The sequence below is a fragment of the Saimiri boliviensis genome, chromosome 10 (genome assembly GCF_048565385.1).
Source record: "Saimiri boliviensis isolate mSaiBol1 chromosome 10, mSaiBol1.pri, whole genome shotgun sequence".
Lineage (NCBI taxonomy): Eukaryota > Metazoa > Chordata > Mammalia > Primates > Cebidae > Saimiri > Saimiri boliviensis.
This window is the reverse complement of record NC_133458.1, coordinates 109,719,539-109,741,061: the sequence shown is the minus strand read 5'-3', so window position 1 is coordinate 109,741,061 and position 21,523 is coordinate 109,719,539. Positions and strand designations below refer to the sequence as shown.

The 21,523-nt window shown below is 41.0% G+C and overlaps 1 protein-coding gene across 1 annotated transcript in view; it reads right to left on the bottom strand.

Moving 5' to 3' along the window:
- Positions 1 to 2,672: 2,672 nt before the first annotated feature.
- The window catches only part of PKD1L1 (polycystin 1 like 1, transient receptor potential channel interacting), a 170,092-nt gene continuing 151,241 nt past the window's right edge, over positions 2,673 to 21,523 (bottom strand). Inside the window, 1 exon segment of the mRNA XM_010341384.3 lies at positions 2,673 to 3,122. Coding sequence (XP_010339686.3) covers positions 3,054 to 3,122 — 69 coding nt within the window. The 3' untranslated portion in view covers positions 2,673 to 3,053.

Genomic DNA, 21,523 nt, shown 5'->3' with positions numbered 1-21,523 from the left:
AAGGGAGTAGCACATTCAGAGCAGGCATGGAGTGGATAGATTTCAGAAGGATTTAGCTGTCACCGGTCCGAGGTCAGGCCACTCCCCTCTGAGCAGGTTCTGACAGCAAGGAGCTGCTCAGACCTGGATGTGTGGTGAAAAAACAAAATGGTTGTATGTGCAGAATTTCACAGTTAACAAATCACTTTAATAAAACAACCTCATGGAGTCCTCCTCCCACGTCTATGGGAAAATGTTAAATGTATTTATTTTGTGAAGTTGCATATCAGCTCACAGTTTCTTTGAGCCCAGTGTGAGCCCCAAACTGTTTAAAAACATGCATTCAGCCCTTCTACCACCTCTCTGCAACTTTACTTGCTAAAAATGTGTGACATTCCAAAGTTCTAAAGTGGCCAGGGTGACCGATCATTCCCAACCGTTGCTAAGAATCAATGTGATCAACGGGGGCAAAGGCAGCAATTGATACAATCACGCCCCCAGATTTGGTTTGACAGTTCCTTTCACGCCTTCCCCCTTGGGTTGGTTCCCTAATTGTGTCCTCCCACAGAACCTTCTCCCAGGGCCACTTGCCCAACTAAGGACTCACAGACTGTGGATTGGAGAGTCAGCTTGTCACTTCCTGTGTGACCTTGGGCAAGGTGCTTATCTACCCTAGGACCTCAGTTTACCAGTCTGTGAAATGGATGATGATAACAGAGTTGTGAAGAGTGAATGAGCTGACTCGATAGCCCTTGGAAGATGCACTGGCACGTGATGGCATTTCCCTTCCCACAGCAGCTACTGCCCTCTCCAGCCTCTGTTTCCTGCGAAGTGGGGTTAGTCAGAGCTGTGCCCCGAGGAGCTCTTGTAAAAGAGGAAGGCTTCTGTGGGAGGCAGGACAAAGGCTCCTCCCAGATTTCCACAGCCTGACCCTCAGCACCTGTTTCCTACATAACAAAGGAGATAAAGCTGCAGATGGAATTAAGGCTGCTTGTCAGCCACCTTAAGATGAGAGATTATCCTAGGTTATCCAGCGGGCCCAGTGTAACCATGAGGGTCCTTATTAGTGGAAGCAGGAGGCAAGAGTTAGTGTCAGGGTGATGGGATGTGAGGACTCAACCTCTCCTTGCTGGCCTTGAAGATGGAGGGAGGGGCCATGAGCCAAGAATTGGCAGGTGGCCTCCGGAGGCCAGAAAATACAAAGAAATTGATTCTGTCCTAGAGCTTCCAGAGGAACACTGCCTTCATGACATCTTGAGTTTTGTTCAGTGAGACTCATTCAGACTTCTGAACTTCAGAACTGTAAGATGACACATTAGTGTTGTTTTCAATACTAAGTTTGTGATAACTCGACACTGAGCCTAGCAGGGTGCCTTGCTCAGGTAACGCTCCTATAAGGGACATTGCCACCATGTTGATTACCTTCACCATTGTGGGCCTAAGGTATATAGAAGTCAAAGTTATCCCAAAGGTTCTCACAGTGGCTCATCCTGTAATGTAGCCTCATTTTAAGATTGTCTGATCTCCATGATGCATTACCTCCTCATCCAGACCACCCAGGGCATGTGAGAAGAGCCAATCATGGGGCGCCTCGGGCATGCTTAACTGTGCCAACCTGTAACCTGTGTGCCACGGGAAAGGCGGCAGCCAGCCAGTGCTGCCTCTGTTGGGATCGGTTCCCCCCTCCCTTATACAGAGCTCACTGCTGGGCTTACTGCTTCCCCTGCTCAAAGAGCTGCCTGGAAAAGGGGCACGGGTCTTGCTTTCTTTGTATTTTTCAAAGCTCTTTGAACATGGGAGTGCTCCATGAAAGTATTTGGAAGAAAAGAGTTCACGAAAAGAGTCTGTCAAAGCATAGCTGATGGAATGAAGCAAGATACCGCTGAGTGAGGATGTATTTTGTGATGCCTTATGACTTCACTGGGGAAGGGAGGAGTCTTCTCTAAGCCACCCACCCACCTGGCAACCCTGGCTCATGTAGAAGTCTTCAGTCTGGATGCTCTCTCGCTGTCTGTCAATGTGGAAATGGGGCAACATCCCTCAAATAAGTTAGCCTGCCAATCACACAATTTACTCTCTGAGGAGACCTGTACATTCTCAGATAAACGCACAGAGGGAGTAGGCATTAGCTTCAGTCAAATCAATGACACAGAGTTGCCCTACGCCGTCAGGCACTGTGTACATGCCTTACACAAACTCTTTGAGGCGGTTCCATTATACTCCCATTTTGCCCATGAGGTAATTGTGTATTAAGATGGCCATGCACCTTGCCCAGGTGCTACATAATAAATGATTACATTGAAAATCTTTCCCAGGTCTGCTTGGTAGACCCTCTACCCCTGTCCTTTCTCTGTGTGCAGCCCCAGGCCCACGGGGAAGCCACGGCATGGCGTGTTTCTGGGGAACCTCCATCCCATCCAGCCACTTCTACCCACTGTCACTGATGTGCACACCAAGCCAGGCATTTTGAAATTATTTAGAATCCAAAAACATAGCATGCGCTCCAAACTTAATAATCTCCGTAGCAAATTCTGATCTAAGCATATGGGTTTTTAAATGGATTCAAAAACAGCAGCCAGGTGACTTCAAAGTTCAGTTTGAATAACCATTTTGCACTGAATTAGTATGTCAGGAAAAATGAGTTATTAATATAGCGTGATTCAATTGTTAAATTTACAAAATAAGGACTTTATTTCAAAAATCTTATTTAAATATTAGAATTTTATCCTGATCTCTTTCATCACTTTTATTAGACCTAAAAGAAATTCCGTAAGATATAAGCCTTTTAATACTCAGATTCTGTAAAACAAACAAACAAATAAGACAATACATAACCCTAGGGCAACTGGCCAATGAGTCATTTGGGAGAAGGCTGGAGTTGGAATCTTGTCTCACATCTGAACTCTCTGAACGGCGGTTATGAGTAACACTCTGATGACAGATAACCCTTGATTTTCATCCTGGTTTCCCATTTACTTGTTGCATGAACTGGAAAAATCAACAAAACTTCTTTGAACCTCAGTTCTTCTCACCAGCAAAACCAGGATGTCTGCTAAAACTGGTTGCTTAGTGAGTTAAGCAAAACGGGGTCCAGAGTGCCTTTGCGAGATGCCAGCCTCCTGCAAGTCCTTGATGTCTTCTGGCTAAAAAGAAAAAATGAAAAACATCTTATACTGAAACAAATGACAAGTCAACCTGATATAGGTAGCAGAAGCAAAATTAAATCAGTATTCATATGTTACTGGGATGAAAAAAAATTCTATGAAGCATAATCCCAATGGTAAAAGCTGGGAAGCTACAGCCCGTTATGGATAAGTTTTGAGACATCTATAAAATCAAAATGGAAGGTCAGTCATTGAGAAGCAAGATAGCACCGTGGTTCAGAGCTGGATTCTAAAGCTTGCATGCCTGGGTTCAACAGGAGCCTCACCTGTTCATAGCTGTGTGACCTAGGACAAATTATCCTCCCTCCCGGTGCCTCATTTTACTCAGTCTTCAACAGAGCTAATGAAATTTAGTCCACAGGGTTGCTGTGATGATGAAAGTAATTAACACTTCTGAAGAATTTAGAACAGTGTCTGACTTATGGAAAGTACTAATTTAAACAATATATATAAAACAACATACACCAGCCCCTCAAATTTTTGTTATAATGTTTTGTTATAATGTTGATGAGGAAAAACAGTAGTTTTTTTATATGTTGTTTCACTTAAAAATCACGGTTTCCAGGAACCTACTGAGGATGGCAAGTGTAGATGTAGTCTCTCTTCCTACATATATATATGTGTATACGTATATATAAAATTTGTTAGCTATCAATATAAAAAAAATTAAAGGGCAGAAACAGACTAGATAAAGTGTTGAACAAGTTTACACTCTTATTTTAAAGGGTATTATAAAATCAGATGTGAACAGACTGATTATATATATATAATATATATAAATTATCAGAATATATATTATATATAATATAGCAATATATATTAATATATTATATTTTATATATGCATATTTACGTGAAGGTCAGCAAACATATATAAAAATGTTAAACTTTTTTATATAAAAGAAATGTGAATTTCAGCAATGAGATTAATAGTAATTTATCACATCAGTCTAAGACATAAAAGAAAGGGCATCCCCAGTATGAGCCACTGTTTTATGAGGAAAGAAACCTCTCTCCTTGCTGGTGGGAGGGTAAACTGAAAAAACATTTCTAGAGGACAATTTAAATTGATGTCTATTGTTCTAGCATGTGGGGGTTGTTTAGATGCTATTGCTCAAGGTCATCACCAAAGTCTGATTGCAAAAATTTAAAAAATTGCAACCTCAGGCATAAATGGGTTAACAATAGTTATCAAAGACCCAGCTCCAAAATACATTCTGCCTGATCTCACAGTTTTTTTTTTTTTTTTTTAATTTCTCTAAGAAAATAACTGGACAGGTGAGCAGCTATTTGCTGTGCTGGTGTCAAGTAGCACAGGGTCTGCTGTCCCTCTGCATGGACTCTACCACCGAGAGCCACGTGGGAAGGCAGAGAGAGGGTGACAAGAACCCCAGCGCAGGGCTGTGGGTGCACCGCTGTCTTATGGCTGCTCTTCTAGTTTTGCCTTATGGCCCTTGTTCTTCCTTAGAGACAGATGAATGTCTCTGGGTGAGGAATAGGACTGACAGCTGCCAAGCTTGCTCAGGATTACTATTTTTTAAACAGTTTTATTGAAATATATTTGACAAACTGTGCACACTTAAAATATAACATGATACACACAAGCACACATGTACACACCTATGAAACCATCACCATGATCAAGATCATCGCCCTTTTTGTCACCCCTCCCTCTTCCCCAGCCCCCCTCACCCCCAGGCAGCCAGGATCTGCTTTCTGTCACCCTCCATTACTTTTGCATTTCCTAGAGTGTTCTATGAATGGCAGCATTCTATAGGTACTCTTTTTTGGTCTGGCTTCTTTCACTCAACATAAATACTGTAAGGTTATAAATATATTTCATACATTCAAAAAGTTAAGAAGAGATATGGAAGATATGCTTTTTAAAAATAAAACTTTTAGAAATGAAAACTAGAATGTGCGAGAACAATATGCTCCATGGGATTCAGGGAAGGTCAGACATTGCAAAAGACTTGTGACCTTGAGGATACAGCAATTTAAAATGTTCTAAATCAAACACAGAGAGAAAAAAATATGTCTTAAATGGAAAGAATACCAGTCAAGCTGTGGGACAACTTCAGTTGGCCTAATACACTTGCAGTTGAAGCCAGTGAAAGTGGGTTTTCTGATCTTGATGAAAACTATAAACCCCTAGATTCAAGAAGCTCAGCAAAAGCCACACACATAACCATTAAGACACCAAGACACATCGTAATCAAATTGCCCAAAACCAGTGACAAAGACAAAATCTCAAAAGCAGCCATAGAAGGAAGACACTTTATGTACAGAGAATGAATACAATGTGATATGAAGCAAACACCAGGAGAATTGCAAGAGAAATGGACAACGCTGTTCTTATAGTTTATGATTTCAATACCTCTCTCTCAGTGATTGACAGGACAGGTAGGCAGAAAGGCAGCAAGTGCTGAGCAGACCTGAACACCACCATCAGCCAACTTGACCGACGTGACATTTACACAGCACTTCACTCAACAACAGCAGAATACACGTCTTTTTAAGTTCAAGTGAAACATTTGCCGAGTTAGGTCATATTTTGGGCCATTAAAACAAGCCTCAGTAACATTCAAATGATTCAGGAGATATGATGTTTTCTGACCACAACAGAATAAAATTAGAAATCCGTGACATAAGGCCGGGCATGGTGGCTCATGCCTGTAATCCCAGCACTTTGGGAGGCCAAGGCAGGCAGATCACAAGGTCAAGAGTGCTATAGATAACAGAAAAAATATAGAGAAAATGAATGAAAACAAAAGCTAGTTCCTTGAGAAGATCAATAAAATTGATAAGCCCCTAGCCAGGATGATCAGAACAACAACAACAGAGACATAAATTGCCAATATCAGGAACGAGAGAGGTGACAACAGTACACTTTTTACAGATAAAGGATAAAACGGAAATATCATGAACTTTATGCCTACACATTTCACAACTGAGATGAAACAGAAAAATTCCTTGATGATACACATTACCAAAGCTACCTCAAAAAGAAATAGATAAGCTGTATAGTCCCATACTTACTTCAAAATTGAATTCATTGTTAAAAAGTTTCTAATAAAAAAAACTTCAATTCCAGATGGCTGCTCTGGCGAATTCTATCAAACATTGAAGAAAGAAATAGTTCCAATTCTAGACAAACCCTTCCAGAAAACTGAAGCAGAGAGAATATTTCCGAATTTATTCCAGGAGGACAGCATTGCCCTGATGCTAATATGAGATAAAGACATTAGAAAAACAACAATAAGAAAACAAAACTCGGGGTCCCTCAGTGTCACTGGTTGTGCCTCCCTTGAGGGATTCTCCTCCAGGTCTCTCACCTCCAGCTCTGGTGCACCCCGATTTGTCCCAGCAGCTGACTGAACCTAGCCTCAAGCCTAGCACCCAGCCACTCCTGTTCGCTCATCGGTGTTTTACTGGATTGTGAAATCATTGAGGATTTTTTTTTTTCTTCATAACCCAGTGCTGAGAATATAATAGGTATTTGGCAGATATTACTGGATTCAGTTTTGAAGCTGGGAGGCAGGTTGAACATAAATGATAGTAGAATCCAATTCAACCTGGAATGCTGTGATAAATAGAACATATGAAATTGAACAGGAATAATAATTAACAACTGTATTTCTGAGCACAAAATAGATACCACCATTATGGAGAGAAAGGTACAGAAGCAAAGACATTGCTCAGCAATGAAATTTAAGGATGGGTCGGGAGGTGTTGGAACCTCCAAAGGTCCTACTTGTTGACACTTAAATTCTTTTTTTTTTTTTTTTCCCCAAGAAGGAGTCTTGCTTTGTCGGGCAGGCTGGAGTGCAGTGGTGTGACCTCGGCTCACTGCAACCTCCGCCTCCCAGGTTCAAGTGATTCTCCTGCCTCAGCCTCCCAAGTAGCTGGGATTACGGGTGTGCGCCATCACATTAGGCTAATTTTTGTATTTTTAGTAGAGACAGGATTTTGCCATGTTAGCCAGGCTGGTCTAAAAATCCTGGCTTGAAGTCATCTGTCCACCTCTGCCTCCCAAAGTCCTGGGATTACAGGCAAGAGCCACTTCGTCTGGCCAGCTCTTAAATTCTGACTATCCCAAATGATTAGTCTAAATTAATCATCATAACTCCATTTCACCATGATCAATTTAGGAATGAATGTGAGGGGAAATATTCTTGGGGATTTCCTGAAAAAGTTTCCTCCTACCTAGTGATAAGGCCAAGGGAGACGGCATCCCCCTTCCATGGACAGTTTATCTCTGGCTGTGATGCCTGGACCTGCGGCAGATATCCTGCAACCAAGCGGGGCATCCACCATCCTGAGGCAAAGCCAGCACACAGCAGAACGCAGAGATGGCATCGGCCCTGTCTCTCAACTTCTGGTTTTGTAGATAATGTATTCCCTTGCCGTTTCAGACAATTAGGGTCAGGTTTTACATCATTTACAGTCAAAACCATCATCAAAGGTTATAAATAACAATGTCATTGGGGGCTGCATTACTGTAAGTATAGTTTCTAAGGCAAGTGTGAAGTGTGAGAAATCATATATTAGGTAAAAGCCATGCTGCTGCTGTAACAAAGAGACCCCAGATTCTCCAGAGCAAAACAGGATCAAAGTTTATTTCTCACATAAGCAGGGGGAAGCTGGCACAGTTCCCAGCTTGGAAAGGCAGCTCTGTCGTCTTCTACACAAGGCTTCTAATCTCGCTCCAGGTATCACTTACACTCAGGAAAGGAAAAAGAGCATGAAGAGGTGCATGCCTGATGCCTTCAGGAGCAAGTTCAGAAGCAGGACACGTTGCTCTCTGTAGGCGACGTGTGGAGCTGCAGGGAGGTGGCTTCAGTGCCTGGGCAGTAGCCGTGGCCTTGGGCAGCGAGGGAGAGAGAGAGATGGATGCTGCAGCCATCAACATTTAGCACGGCACATATTTTTTTCTAACCATGGCACTCCCGGACTACTATTTATCATTATGAGGAGACACAAGAAGTACAAACAAGGTCAGAGGAGAATTACCAGTAGCCAACCAGCAGATAAGGTGAGTCAAAGCCACGTCATGGGAGGATGGTGGTGGTGGGGGCTGATGGGGCTTAGAGGGGGGAAGGAAGACCACCAGGGGTGCCAAGGCAGGAGGAAGAACACAATCCTTCCTCACATGCGTGAGTGATTATAGTGTGGAGAAGTGGTTAAATGATTAATTTTGACTCTGGGGCAAAGACTTTCTGTTCAGTGCAGTTTACAGAGCAGGTTATGGCTCAACATCAGGAGGGAACAAAAGAATGATAACAGTTGAAGTTAGTCATGATTAGAATAAAGAAATGCCAGTGAGTCACATGGAGGAGATAATACAGACCTGGTGGCTCATCAAGGAGGTATTATAGCCCACAGACAGGTGAAGATAAAGAAAACATTTTCCCTTACAAACAATGATGCATCTGTATTTGATCTACTGGAAAGGTCTTTGACCTATGATGTACCAGCTTCCAGTATGCTTAAGCCTAATACAGAGACAAAGGCAAATGAAATGAGACTATGTACTACTGATATATAGGAGATTTATTATTTTAAAAGTCATCCTCAGGGCGGGCGTGGTGGCTTATGCCTGTAATCCCAGCACTGTGGGAGGCCTCTGAGGCGGGCAGATCATCTGAGGTCAGGAGTTCGAGACCAGCCTGGCTAACATGGTGAAACCTCTTTTCTACTAAAAATAAAAAAAATTAACTGGGTGTGGTGGTGCCCGCCTATAATCCCAGCTACTTGGGAGGCTGAGGCAGGAGGCTGAATCACTTGAACCTGGGAGGTGGAGGTTGTAGTAAGCCAAGATCTCATCATTGCACTCCAGCTTGGGCAACAGGAGTGAAACTCCATCTCAAATAAAAAATAAAAATAAATACATAATAAATAAATAAAAATAAATAAAATAAAAGTCATCCTCATCTTGTATGAGATTCTTAGTCTCATAAGAATTTGAATCTCGGGACTGGCCTTCAGCAGAATGTCTTCTCTGATCCAGCATGCTGTGGAACAGGCTTGGACACTGACTTCCCGCTGACCTCGAAGGCAGCTCTCTTCTTGAACTGGACCTACTTCAAATGCAAGGCAGGACTTTTTATTCTGGAAAGAATTTTGCTCACAGAACAGACACTGGCGATCATAACCTTTTTAAAAAATGATGTTGAGCTAACAGGTTGTTATACAAGTAGCTAAACTAGGAGTTCTTGTCCTATGGAGAGAATCTCAAGTCTTCCAAAACATTCTTTTCTACCTTTCACTCAAGTAATTTATCTACTCTGAAGAATGCCAAGAACACACTGCTGTGTCCTGCCCAGTGCCACACACATTTCCCCCTGCTTTTTTTTAGGTGAATCGGCAAATGTGGATCCAAAAGTGGAAGATATTAGATACTGCTGAGGGCAGATGTTTTGCCAATAGGCCAGATGGCTGCATGTTTTTAATCAAGCATGCCCCATCACCTGAGAGCAAAGATCAAATGATCAAGGTAGTGTGTGTGGACAGCTTTTTCCAGCCACCAGCAGACTCCATTACCTTTGTCAATTTCTCTCTGGGATACGATGCTGTTCAAATGCTGGTGAGCCTTTTATAGTTAAATTATGCCAAAACATGGTGTGTTTTCAGGAGCAAGTTGTCAGCCAACTCAATGATACCATCAATGGGAGTGGTCTATAACTCAGGCACAGCTCCCGTATCTCTGTGGCTTGGTCAGATTCTCTAATGACTCTTTCACACTCATTTCTTGCTGGTATTCTCTATGGAGATATTTGGTTACTGATACAGACATATTACTCTTGTCCCAAATAACTCAGAATGTTTGAGCTTCCGAGAATGGCTCCACCTTCACAGAGTCTAAGATGACACAGGCTCTTCCCTTCACCCCTATTTGGGTTTTGGTCTAGAAGAAAGTGTGAACAGATGGTGCGAGGCCCACAGATGAGGCCAGAATCTCATTAGGTAGAAGTCCGAGCAATTCAGGATGTCCAACAACGGCAGGAGCTCAGATGCCTTCATTCTTTGGAGCTTTCATCTATAAAAGATACTTGGGGCAAGGATAAACCACGGGCTTGGTGGGATGAAGGAGGTGTCCAGAAAGAGCATTTGTTATGCACATTTGTGACTGGAATATTCTCTTGTTTGCTAGAAAAAATCATTAATATTTGCATTGGTTTTTAAGTTAATACCATTTCAAGTTATTGTAATTTTGCATGCTATAACAACCTCGTTATTTTCTAATTACATTTTTATACTTTGAGATAATTGCAGATTCACACACAGTTGTAAGACATAATACAGAGCACTCCTATGTATCTTTTACCAGATTTTCCTCAATGGTTACATCTTGCAAAATTACAAAACAATATCCCAGCCAGGATACTGACATTGATACAATTAAGGTAAAGAACATTTCATCACTGAGATCCCATCTGCTGTCCTTTAATAGACACACGTAAGCCTTCCTCCTTCCTCACTCTCTTTTCATCCTTGACTTCTGGCAACCACAAACTGCTTTCCACATTGGTAATTTTGTCATTTTAAGAATGTCATATTGGCCAGGCGTGGCGGCTCATGCCTGTAATCCCAGCACTTTGGGAGGCCGAGGTAGGTGGATTGCTTGAGGTCAGGAGTTTGAGACCAGCCTGGCCAACATGGTGAAACCCCGTCTCTACTAAAAATACAAAACTTAGCTAGGTGTGGTGGTGTGCACCTGTAATCCCAGCTACTCGGTAGGCTAAGGCACGAAAATCACTTGAACCTGACAGGTGGAGGTTGCAGTAGCCAAGATCACACCACTGCACTCCAGTCTGGGTGACAGAATGAGACTCTGCTTCAAAAAAAAAAAAAAAAAGTATAAATAGAATCTAGTATGTAACCTTTTGAGTTTGGCTTTTTGCAGTCACTCAGTATAATTCTCTGGAGATTCACCCAGGTGGTTGTGTGGATCAACAGTCTTCTTGTCTTTGTTGCTTAGTAGCATCTCATGATATGAAGGGACCGTGGTTTGTTTAACCATGCACTCAGTGAAAGCTATCTCCACTTCTGAGGCGTCACAAATAAAGCTGCTGTGAACATTCATGCACATGTTTTTATGTAAACCTGTCTTCACTTCTTTGGGCTCTATGATCCAGATAATTTCATGTTTCCTTTTATAAGAAACTGCCCAACTATTCCCCGTAGTTGCTGTACTGGTGGGCATACAATTTTAATTCCCACCAGCGAGTGGCGTGGTCTCTGCATCCTTGCCCGCACTTGGGGTTGTCACTGTTTTTTGTTTTAGTCTTCCTAAGGCATGTAGTGTTATATCATTATGGTCTTAATGTGCATTTCCCTAATGGTTAGTGATAGTCACATCTTTTCAGGTGTTTGCCATCTGTATACCTTCTTCTGTGAAATGTGTATTTATTTGTTTGTTTGTTTGTTTATTTTGAGATGGAGTCTTGCTCTGTCGCCAGGCTGGAGTACAGTGGTGTGATCTGTTCATTTTTTTCCGTCCATTTTCTAATTAGATTATTTGTATTTTTACTGTTGAATTCCAAGGCTTCTTTATATGTTGTAGATACTAGTCCTTTGTTGAATATGCAGTCTGCAAATACCTCCCTCCAGTCTGTGGATTGTCCTTCCATCCTCTTAACAAGGTTGTTGGCAGAACAGAAGTATTTAATTTTTAAAGTTCTAATTTATCTATTCCTTCTTTTATGGATTGTTCTGGTTTTCTCTTTTGTTTTTTCTCCCCCAAATTTGACAGGTTTATGTTTTGCATAACATTGTTCGTAATTTATTTTGAGTTACTTTTGCATATGGTATGAGGTATAGGTCTAGACTCTTTTTGTTTTCTTTTGCTTTTGGACGTTCAATTGTTCCAGTAACATCGTCAAAAACGCTATTCTTCCTTCATTGAATTGCTTCAGCAGCTTTGTCAAAATGAGTCTGGCATATTTGTGTGAGTCCATTCTGGGATCTCTTATTCCTGGGATCTACTCTGTTCCAAGGACCTTTGTCTCTTCCACTCTGTGAGGACCACATGGTGTTGACTGCTGTGGCTGGATAGTACAGTACAACCACCTTCTGTGCAACGCAGCTAGTTCCTCCCCCTCCACTCTGATCCACCGTCCACGAAGCCAGCTGCCTATGAGAGTTATAAATTATGTCCCCCACAGCTTTTGAAAAAAGATGCTCAACTTCTGCAGGGTGCAGGATGTGGGTAGTTTCTTCAAAGGTCAGTGCACATTTCTAAACTTTAATAATTACATTTCCTTACTCCTGCTTGGCAGCAGGACCAGAATGGTAGTCAAAAACAATGCAGTAACTTATGAAAGTAGAGGTTACAAGGAGGCTCTGGCAAGCACAAATCTCTGGAAAGTGATTCAACTCAGGACAACTGCAGCAAAAACTCTCCAAGGTCTCTACTTTTTCAAGGACAAGGGCTAGTATTTCAGTGGTATTTAAGTTGATTCTAAACTAGCAAGAGAAGCCAAGAAGGTCACCATGAGAAAAGAGTTCCTTCCTACAGTCCCAGAGATTTGTATAACCTCATTCTATATTTACTTGAAGATGGGAGAGAATAAATTCCTACACTGGTGTAGTGAATGATGACACTGGTACACCCTTGTGTGCTGGCTGTAACTTGGACCCGCTGCCTTTCACTCAAGAAAAGTCTACTGGGATGTGGGATACTGGTTGAGTGAACATGGCTTTGTAATAGGGAAACCCTTGAATCTGCTCTCATTATTCCTGTCCTTGGTCTTACTTAAAACCAATTAATTGTCAAGCCTTTCAACTATATGTTGAGTAATAAATTATTCAGGATATAGCTAAGAGTGCAAAATTGTGAGAACTGCTATAGTCGATTTTACCAAAGATAGGCACTCACTCTCAAACTGCTGGAGAAATGGATTCCATCTTTACAAAAGGTGCTGTGCTGGTGACATGGATGAGGTATGTCCTCTGGGATTCTTAAGTGATTTTATCCCTTGAGAATGAGTCACTTACCCGAGGAGGCAACAGGAGCTCCTGACCTTAGAGGCCCTCCTACATTCCTGCGTTCTGTAACTTAGACGGGCATTGGGAATATATATTGATTGCTATGTAGTATTTTCTGGAAGACCCAATGGTATTTCTATTTAAAATTGTTATTTAAAATGGGAAAAAAAATTATCTTTTGTTATTACCTGATCTTTCCGAAAGTCAGAGAACTCAGATAATCTACGTGTTTTGTAATCTTAATGATAATCAACATGTACCAGCATATAAACATCATTCTTATAAAAGCATCCCTAAGTTAAGATCTACACAGAGTAAAAAAGAAGAACTTGCAAATTTTTTGAGTATTTTGTTTTACTTTTGTCAAATGAATGAAATTAAATTTTTCAAAAAGCTGGAGTTAATGGAAAACTATAATACTCGTCTGCAAAGATTTACATTTGCTTAAATGTATTTGTTATGGATTGAATTGTTCTTCCTCCAGAACAAAAAAGGAGGTTAAAATGCTAACCCTCAGTACCAGTGGATGGGACCTTATTTTGCTGATGATCAAGCTAAGATGAGGTCATTAGAGTGGGTCCTAATCCAGTATGATTGTGTCCTTACAAAAAGAGAAAATTTGGGCACCCAGGGAGAATGCCCTGTAAAAATGAGAATCACACTGCCAACAAGTCAAGGAGCTAAGGGAAGCTGGAGAGCGGCCTGGAACAGATCCTTCACCAGGGTCTTCAGAGGGAGCGTGGCCCTGCTGACGCCCTGACCTTGGACTTCTGGCCTCCAGACTGTAAGAGAATACATTTCTGTTTGTGGCACTTTGTCATGGCAGCCCTAGCAAACTAATACAGTATTTTCCATATTCTTTCGGGAAATAACTGTAGTTTGCAAGCCTCCAAATTGAAACAGAAACTTCCAAAAGAAGCCAGCTGACAGTGCATTTGAGTTCTTGAGAATTCAACTTTCTTCAACTCTGCTAGGAGACAATTTGGCCCAAGTAAATGAATTATGTGTTCACAGTCATACAGAAGCCCTGGTTTATATCCTTAGTGCCTCGAGTGTCATTCTAGCTCACATCTAAATAAAAGGGATTAACAATAATATTTCAACTTCATTGGAGCTATGTCTGCCAGGAAGGAATGAATCAGCAGCCACAAAAACATTCCTGCTTGTGAAGTCGACCCGGGAAGACTTAGTGTAATCCATGAAAGCAGAGAGAATTCATTTCAGAAGGCTGTCTGCTTCCACATTTCTGTCTAGGTTTTAAGTGATTCCCACTTCTAATATATTAAGTATTTGTAAGCCATATTTAGTTCTTCTAAATTTAATTAGCTTTTCTTATGATGTCCATCATGGGAAAAATTCCAAGATATATTTAGAAATATAGAAAAGCTTAGAAAGAACAGTAAGAACCATTAAAACAAATCATATTTTACAACCATGACCCTATCATTTTGTCATCTCTTTACTTGAGTAATATCATAGCTTTCTTTTAAAAACTGTTTCACTTGGAAATAATTTTAAACTTAACAAGAAAGTTACAAGAAGCCCTCAGCGACCCTTTCCAGAGACATCTATTAGTATTTTCCCATGCTTGCTTACTAGTTGCCCTTTTCTATCTATATATATATATCACCCACCACTTATGTTTTGCTCAATAATCAATTCACTACATATTTACTGAGTGCTGGATTCTGTGGAAGCCACAGTGGTGGAGAGAAAGTCATGAGAACTCAGCAAGGGCAGAACCAGGATGTGAGAGCAGGTGAGAATGATCATTTTTAGTTAAGTCCAGGAAATACTGGTCCTTAACACACTGAATGGCGTCTGGGAATTCTGGGGAGCATTCTTCCTGAACATACCTCATTTTAACTTGATGTTTGCATCCTTACTGGCCTCTGTCGGCTTCACCTGAAGAAACACATCAGAACATAGGTCTGAGTGGATACAAAGGTTGCTAAGGGTTTTGTCCATAATTTTGAGATTTGTATTTTCCAAGTTCCAGGAATAGAATGCTTTCTGGGTGAACATAGTTTACTTTCAAGTCAGTGTTGTTCATCTTTGGATTCCCAGCCTCTACAATTGTGCCTGGCACAAAAATACTCGAGGAATGCATGAAACATGAAAGTTTTAAGTCTACATGAAAGCTATAGAGCGCACTGACAGCATGCAGACACAATCTCCTTTACCTCTCTCAGTGGTTTCATGGGAGAGGCTCTACTAGTGTCCTCCTTTTTCAGAGTAGGATGTAAAGACACGAAGAAGTTTGCTTTCACGTCATCCCTCAGCCAGTGGTTAAAACTGAATCGCACTCCACAGTTGTTCATTCCTCAGACCTGCCTGACCTCTGACCTCTATGTTTATCAGCAGAAGTTGGGGCATCTCTAGGTCATCATACTTTCTACATGTTCAGGCTGAGTTGATAGTTCCCTTTTGTTTTTTTTTTTTTTTTTTTGGAGACAGAGTATCCCTCTGTCGCCCAGGCTGGAGTGCAGTGGTGCTATCTGGGCTCACTGCAACATCTGCCTCCTGGGTTCAAGCAATTCTCCTGCCTCAGCCTCTTGAGTAGCTGGGATTATAGGCACACACCACCACACCAAGCTAATTTTTGTATTTGCAGGAGCGATGGGGTTTCACCATGTTGACCAGGCTGGTCTCAAACTCCTCTCCTCAAGTGATCTGCCTGCCTCAGCCTCCCAAAGCTCTGGGATTAAAGGTGTGAGCCACTGTGCCTGGCCAGTATTTCCTTTTAAAAAGCGCCTTCTAGACTGTTTCTTCCTCAAGGATTAAAACTTAGTGTTCAGATACCTTCCATCATCCATTAGAAAATAATGAAATCACTGAAGATTCAGTAAGCTTACAAAACCCAACTATAATGACAAAACTTCTAAATTTGAAGAAGCTCTGTGACAGCCACCTGTGATGGAGGCTATCTAAAAGCACTGGGAAAAACTAAGTATTCCCGTCATTCTACAGACTGGCAAGTTAAGGGAAGAAGCTGAGAGAAAATTTCACCCTCTTGATGGTTTTCTGCTCCTAAGTAGCACTGACTAGCAGAGTTCAAGTACAAACTTTGCTGAAAAGAGTGGCTGTAGACTGCGGCACACCAGTCTTCACAAATTGTGTTGGGGACCCCAAATGTAAAAGGGAATACAGATTTTCCAGTTATAAAAAACATCTCAACTTCCTCCTGGCAGGTAGGTGCTAGGGAATTACACTGAAAAAAAGAACCAAAAATCCTCTAGGATAGACTCTGTTCCCTGAGGTCAGGCGCTCCCCTCTGGATGTTCCTGCCTTACGCAACTGCAATCGTATTCACAGAAGCAAATCAAGAGAAAAATATGTGGAGGAAAACCCCTTCTGACATCTCTAAATTGCATCTACTGACTAGTGGCCAAGCCAGCTCCTCCGAAGTGGTGAGTCACTGCAGTAGAGAAGAGGCCCAAGCAGGGAGCCTGGCAAGAGCTCTGAGGTCCTTCTGCCCAATCAGCCGCAGCCTCTGGCTGGGAGCTGTCCTTGGGGTCCAAGGCTACATAGCTGAGAGGCCACAGAGAGCCAAGAACGTTAAGGGGACGGAGCTGGTAAGGGGGAGAAAGTGGGGGCTGGCAGCTCACCGCATTTTGTTGCCATGAGTCACTTAAAAAATACAAAGAACAATATGATTTGTAGGTGGTTATTGATAGCTCCAGGCATCCAGTCCTTCTAGTTTACGAAGATACAAATCTTAATTATTAATGGTTAGATGAAGAAACAAATGCCTTGAAGTTAGGAAATTCAAACGAATTGTTTCCTCAGATCCCCTCACACAAAAGAGGGTCTGTTCTGTGAAGTCCAGCTTGCTTGGCCTATTCCAAGACCAGTGACGTCCCTGGTTCTTTCCCAGTGAGGCCAGTTGAACTCGTGTTGCGGAAACTTGAGTTCTGCAGGCAGAAACCCACCTGGGAGCCAGGTGAGAGAGGCCCACACCTGGCAGCACTGACTTTTTGCCAAACTTACTTTTGATAAATGCCTCATAAAGTGATAGTCCGGAAAGCATTGTTTTCTTATGGAATGAACCCAAGGTTGTGATTGCGTTGTTGCTGAAAATGTCCCACTCATACACAGGAAGAGTAAGTCAAAAGGGCAAAGACACAGCACCTGCAGGCCTCCGCCATCATTTGAGGGCAATTATTTTCTCAGCCATAGGAAATTAGTATAGATTATTATGTGTTGTAGCTGTATAAGGACTCACAATAGTGTGTGTTGTGTATATAAAAGACTACTCAACCATATGATAAATTTAAAGTTTTTGCTAGCTATATGAGCTATCAAATAAATATATATAAACAAATTAAGTGGGTTTATCGGAATGAGATGAGGCATATCCCCTTAAAATGCTGTGGTGGGACTTTGTTTTCATGTGTTTGTTTTTTTTTCCTTTTGGAGACAGGTTTTCACTCTGCTGCCCAGGCTGGAGTGCAGTGGCATAATCATGGCTCACTGCAGCCTTGACCTCCCCAGCTCAAGTGATTTTCCCTCCCCAGCCTTCCAAGTACCTGGAACTAGAGATCTGTGCCACCACACCTGGCTAATTTTGCATTTTTTGTTGAGACAGGATCTCATTATGTTGCCCAGATTGGTCTTGAACTCTTGAGTTCATGTGGTCCTCCAGCCCCGGCCTCCTAAAGTGCTTGTATTGTAGGCGGGAGCCACTGTGCCCAGCCTGTTGTCGGACTTTTGAATTGACAATCTTTCTGTCTTTAGCCTTAGTAGTAAAGGCTCTGATGTTGTATTATTAAATATAATACTGGCATTTAACTTGAGGTATATTCCTATATTTTAAAAAAATACCAATTTGATTTTTATTAAGAATACGTTTAGGCCAGTCGCGGTGGCTCAAGCCTGTAATCCCAGCACTTTGGGAGGCCGAGGCGGGTGGATCACAAGGTCAAGAGATCGAGACCATCCTGGTCAACATGGCGAAACCCCGTCTCTACTAAAAATACTAAAAATTAGCTGGGCATGGTGGCGCGTGCCTGTAATCCCAGCTACTCAGGAGGCTGAGGCAGGAGAATTGCCTGAACCCAGGAGGCGGAGGTTGCGGTGAGCCGAGATCGTGCCATTGCACTCCAGCCTGGGTAACAAGAACTCCGTCTCAAAAAAAAAAAAAAAAAGAATATGTTTTACAAATTAGAAATGAATGTGAATTTTATCAAATGCAGCCATGGAAAAATATCAAATGATAGTTTCCTCCCTTTTTGGTGAAGGTTATTAATATATTCTTATTTTATTTCATTTACTTTTATTTATTTGTTTTTATTTTATTCATATATTTTTATTTTCTTTATTCTGTTGCCCAGGTTGGAAGTGCAGTGGCGTGATCTCTGCTCAATGCAACCTCCATCTTCTAGGTTCGAGAGATTCTCATGCCTCAGCCTCCTGAGTAGCTGGGATTACAAAGCATGCACCTTGCATGGCTAATTGCTTGTATTTTTAGTAGACAGGGGGTTTTGCCATGTTGGCCAGGCTAGTCTTGAATTCCTGGCCTCAACTGATCCACCTGCCTTGGCCTCCCAAAGCGCTGGGATTAAGGTGTGAGCCACCACGTCCAGCCTAGTTATTAATATGCTTTAAATATTAAAGCCTTTATATCCTGATTTAATACTGATGATCGTGGAATTTAATTTTCATACTCTGCTGCTGGAGACTATGTGTTAATGTTTTATTTAGATTTTTGGTATCAAAAATCAATAAGACTGGCATGTAGTTTTATTTTTAATTTGGAATATTTTTGTCCAGTTTTTAGATCAATAAATTGTTCATTTCATAAAAACACACTGGGAAGCTTTTCTTCTGTCTCTGCTGTGGCATAGTTTGAAAATTGTTCTGGACTTATGTGTTTCTTAATCGTTTGGTGTATTTTCTCTGTGAAACCGTCTGGGATTGGTGCTTTTGGAGGGATAGAAATGATGTTTCAGATTTCTCTCTCTATTCAAGTCAGTTTGTTGCATAATGAACACTAATAACTGTTTTCTACTTCCAAAATTTTATGATTTACTTAATTTCCTTAAGGATATTTTCTGTCTCATTTTTATTTTGAATATGTATTGTACTCACTTTGTTCATCATATTTATAAATGTTAGCTAATAATTTGTCATTTAATTGTTAAAAGAATAATCTCTTGGATTACTTCATTTTGCAGTTGATGTCATTAAATTATACTTTCATTCTTTCAATTTCTTTGCTTCTGTTTTGCTTAGTGCATATGTCTATGTGTATACTTGTGTGTGTTGTGACTTTTTCCTGTTCGAGTTGAATACATACTTAGTTTCCTTTTATTTGTTGTTGCTTCACATTATACTCGTGGGATTTCTTCTGTCAGTGCTTTCTGCTAAGCACGTACATTGTCCTTTGTTTGTTTTAATCCTATCATCCAAAAATAACAATATATACATTATGGTTTAAATATAAATACATATAATTATCTTTATTCTAAAATTTTTAGTTACATTTTTTCATTTTTATGTTACAAATATAGTAAATACTATCCCATCTTTTTTTTCTCTATATAAATCTTCGATTTTATTTTATTTTATTTTTTGAGACAGAGTCTTGCTCTGTTGCCCAGGCTGGAGTGCAGTGGCATGATCTCAGCTCATTGCAATCTCCACCTCCCAGGTTCAAGTGATTCTCCTGCCTCAGCCTCCCGAGTAGCCGGGACTACAGGTATGTGCCACCATGCCTGGCTAATTTATTGTATTTTTAGTAGAGACGAGGTTTCACCATGTTAGCCAAGATGGTCTCGATCTCCTGACCTTATGGTCTGCCTGCCTCGGCCTTCCAAAGTGCTGGGATTATAGGAGTGAGTCACCATGCCTGGCCCAATTTTATTTTATGTCTTACAAAATTGGTCATTACAGTTTCCTTTCTTAAAAATTATGTTTTTCTTATCATTTGCCCAATTTTTGTAAGCACATTTAAACAGTTTTTTATAATTAAAACAATAATAATAATTACTAAATAATTTTAATAATTTTAAAACACATGGAGGTTACTTGATTTTAGGGGGGTAGGAAGTATCTGGGTATCAGTAGGATTATTTTTTTTAAGTCCAGTGACTTTATTAGGCTGTGTTTTAGTTTCTTTTTTTGAGATGTGGTTTCACTCTGTCACCTAGGTCAGATCACCACTTACTGCAGCCTCTGCCTCCTGGACCCCAGTAATCCTTCAATCTCAGCCTACTGAGTAGCTGGGATTACAGGCATGCACCACCAAGCCCAGGTATTTGTGTGTGTGTGTGTGTGTGTGTGTGTGTGTGTGTGTGTGTGTGTGTAGAGATGGGGTTTCACTATATTGCTCAGGCTGGTCTTGAACTCCTGGGTTCAAGCAGTCCTTCTGCCTTGGCCTCCCAAATGCTGGGATTATAGGCATGACCCACTACACCCACTCATATACTAGTATTAATAGACGTGAATCCATTTCTTCCCTGGGACACAGTTCCTTTTTAAATATATAGGTCTACATCTCTTTCCCAATATAGTTTTTAAAAATTACAGTTTAAAATATTTTTCCTGTTCAAATTTCCTGGGCTTTTTCGGGGGAGACACTAATTATAGATACCCTTTCCTTGTCTTATGCACATTCTTCCTGGTCTGATTTCCATGGGTATTACTTTTCCTAAAATCAATTTTAACTTTTTTGATTTTGCAGAATTTTCTCCAACATGTCATCCATATAGTTTCTTCTCTTTTCTGTGAATCCATCTACTTTACTTTTTTTCTTTTCCATTTCTTTCCTCAACTCTGTTAATTCATTGTCTCTTTATTTCACCTTGGGTTTCTTTCATTTTGGCTTTAAACTCTCCTTTCAAAGAGACTTTTTTCCCCCCATTAATTTACCTTTTGTGTGGAAAACTTCCAGTTACAATTTTCACCTATTGATGACAATTGTTTCAAAGTTACACCTTCATCTTCTCTTTTGGTCATTTTTATACACCACTTTTTCCTGAAGAAGATTTGCATAGATCCAGTAATTATTTGCTTTTAGTATTACTATTCCTCTCTACATGTAGAAGTTCACCTTTTCATAAAGCCTGTTCTTCCCTGGGTTGTTGTGAATTAGGGCCAAGGAAGGCTGGGGCAGAGAGTTTGTAGCAGGTACCTCATGTTCTCCTCTGCCTTCAGAGAGCTCCTTCATTGCCACTCAGCCATATGAACATGATTGCTCTGGGCCAGCAGAGTATGTCTCTGGATCTCAGGGAAGTTACCACTGGAAGCTATTTATCATTGGGGCACAGCACTCATCTTTCCTTTTCATTGTGTACCTGGCACATGGTGTGTCTATTTGTGTTGATTTTTCTATAGTTTGCAAGTGGTGTGACTCTAGGTCTATGAATCACCAATGGTTCCTCCTCTAGG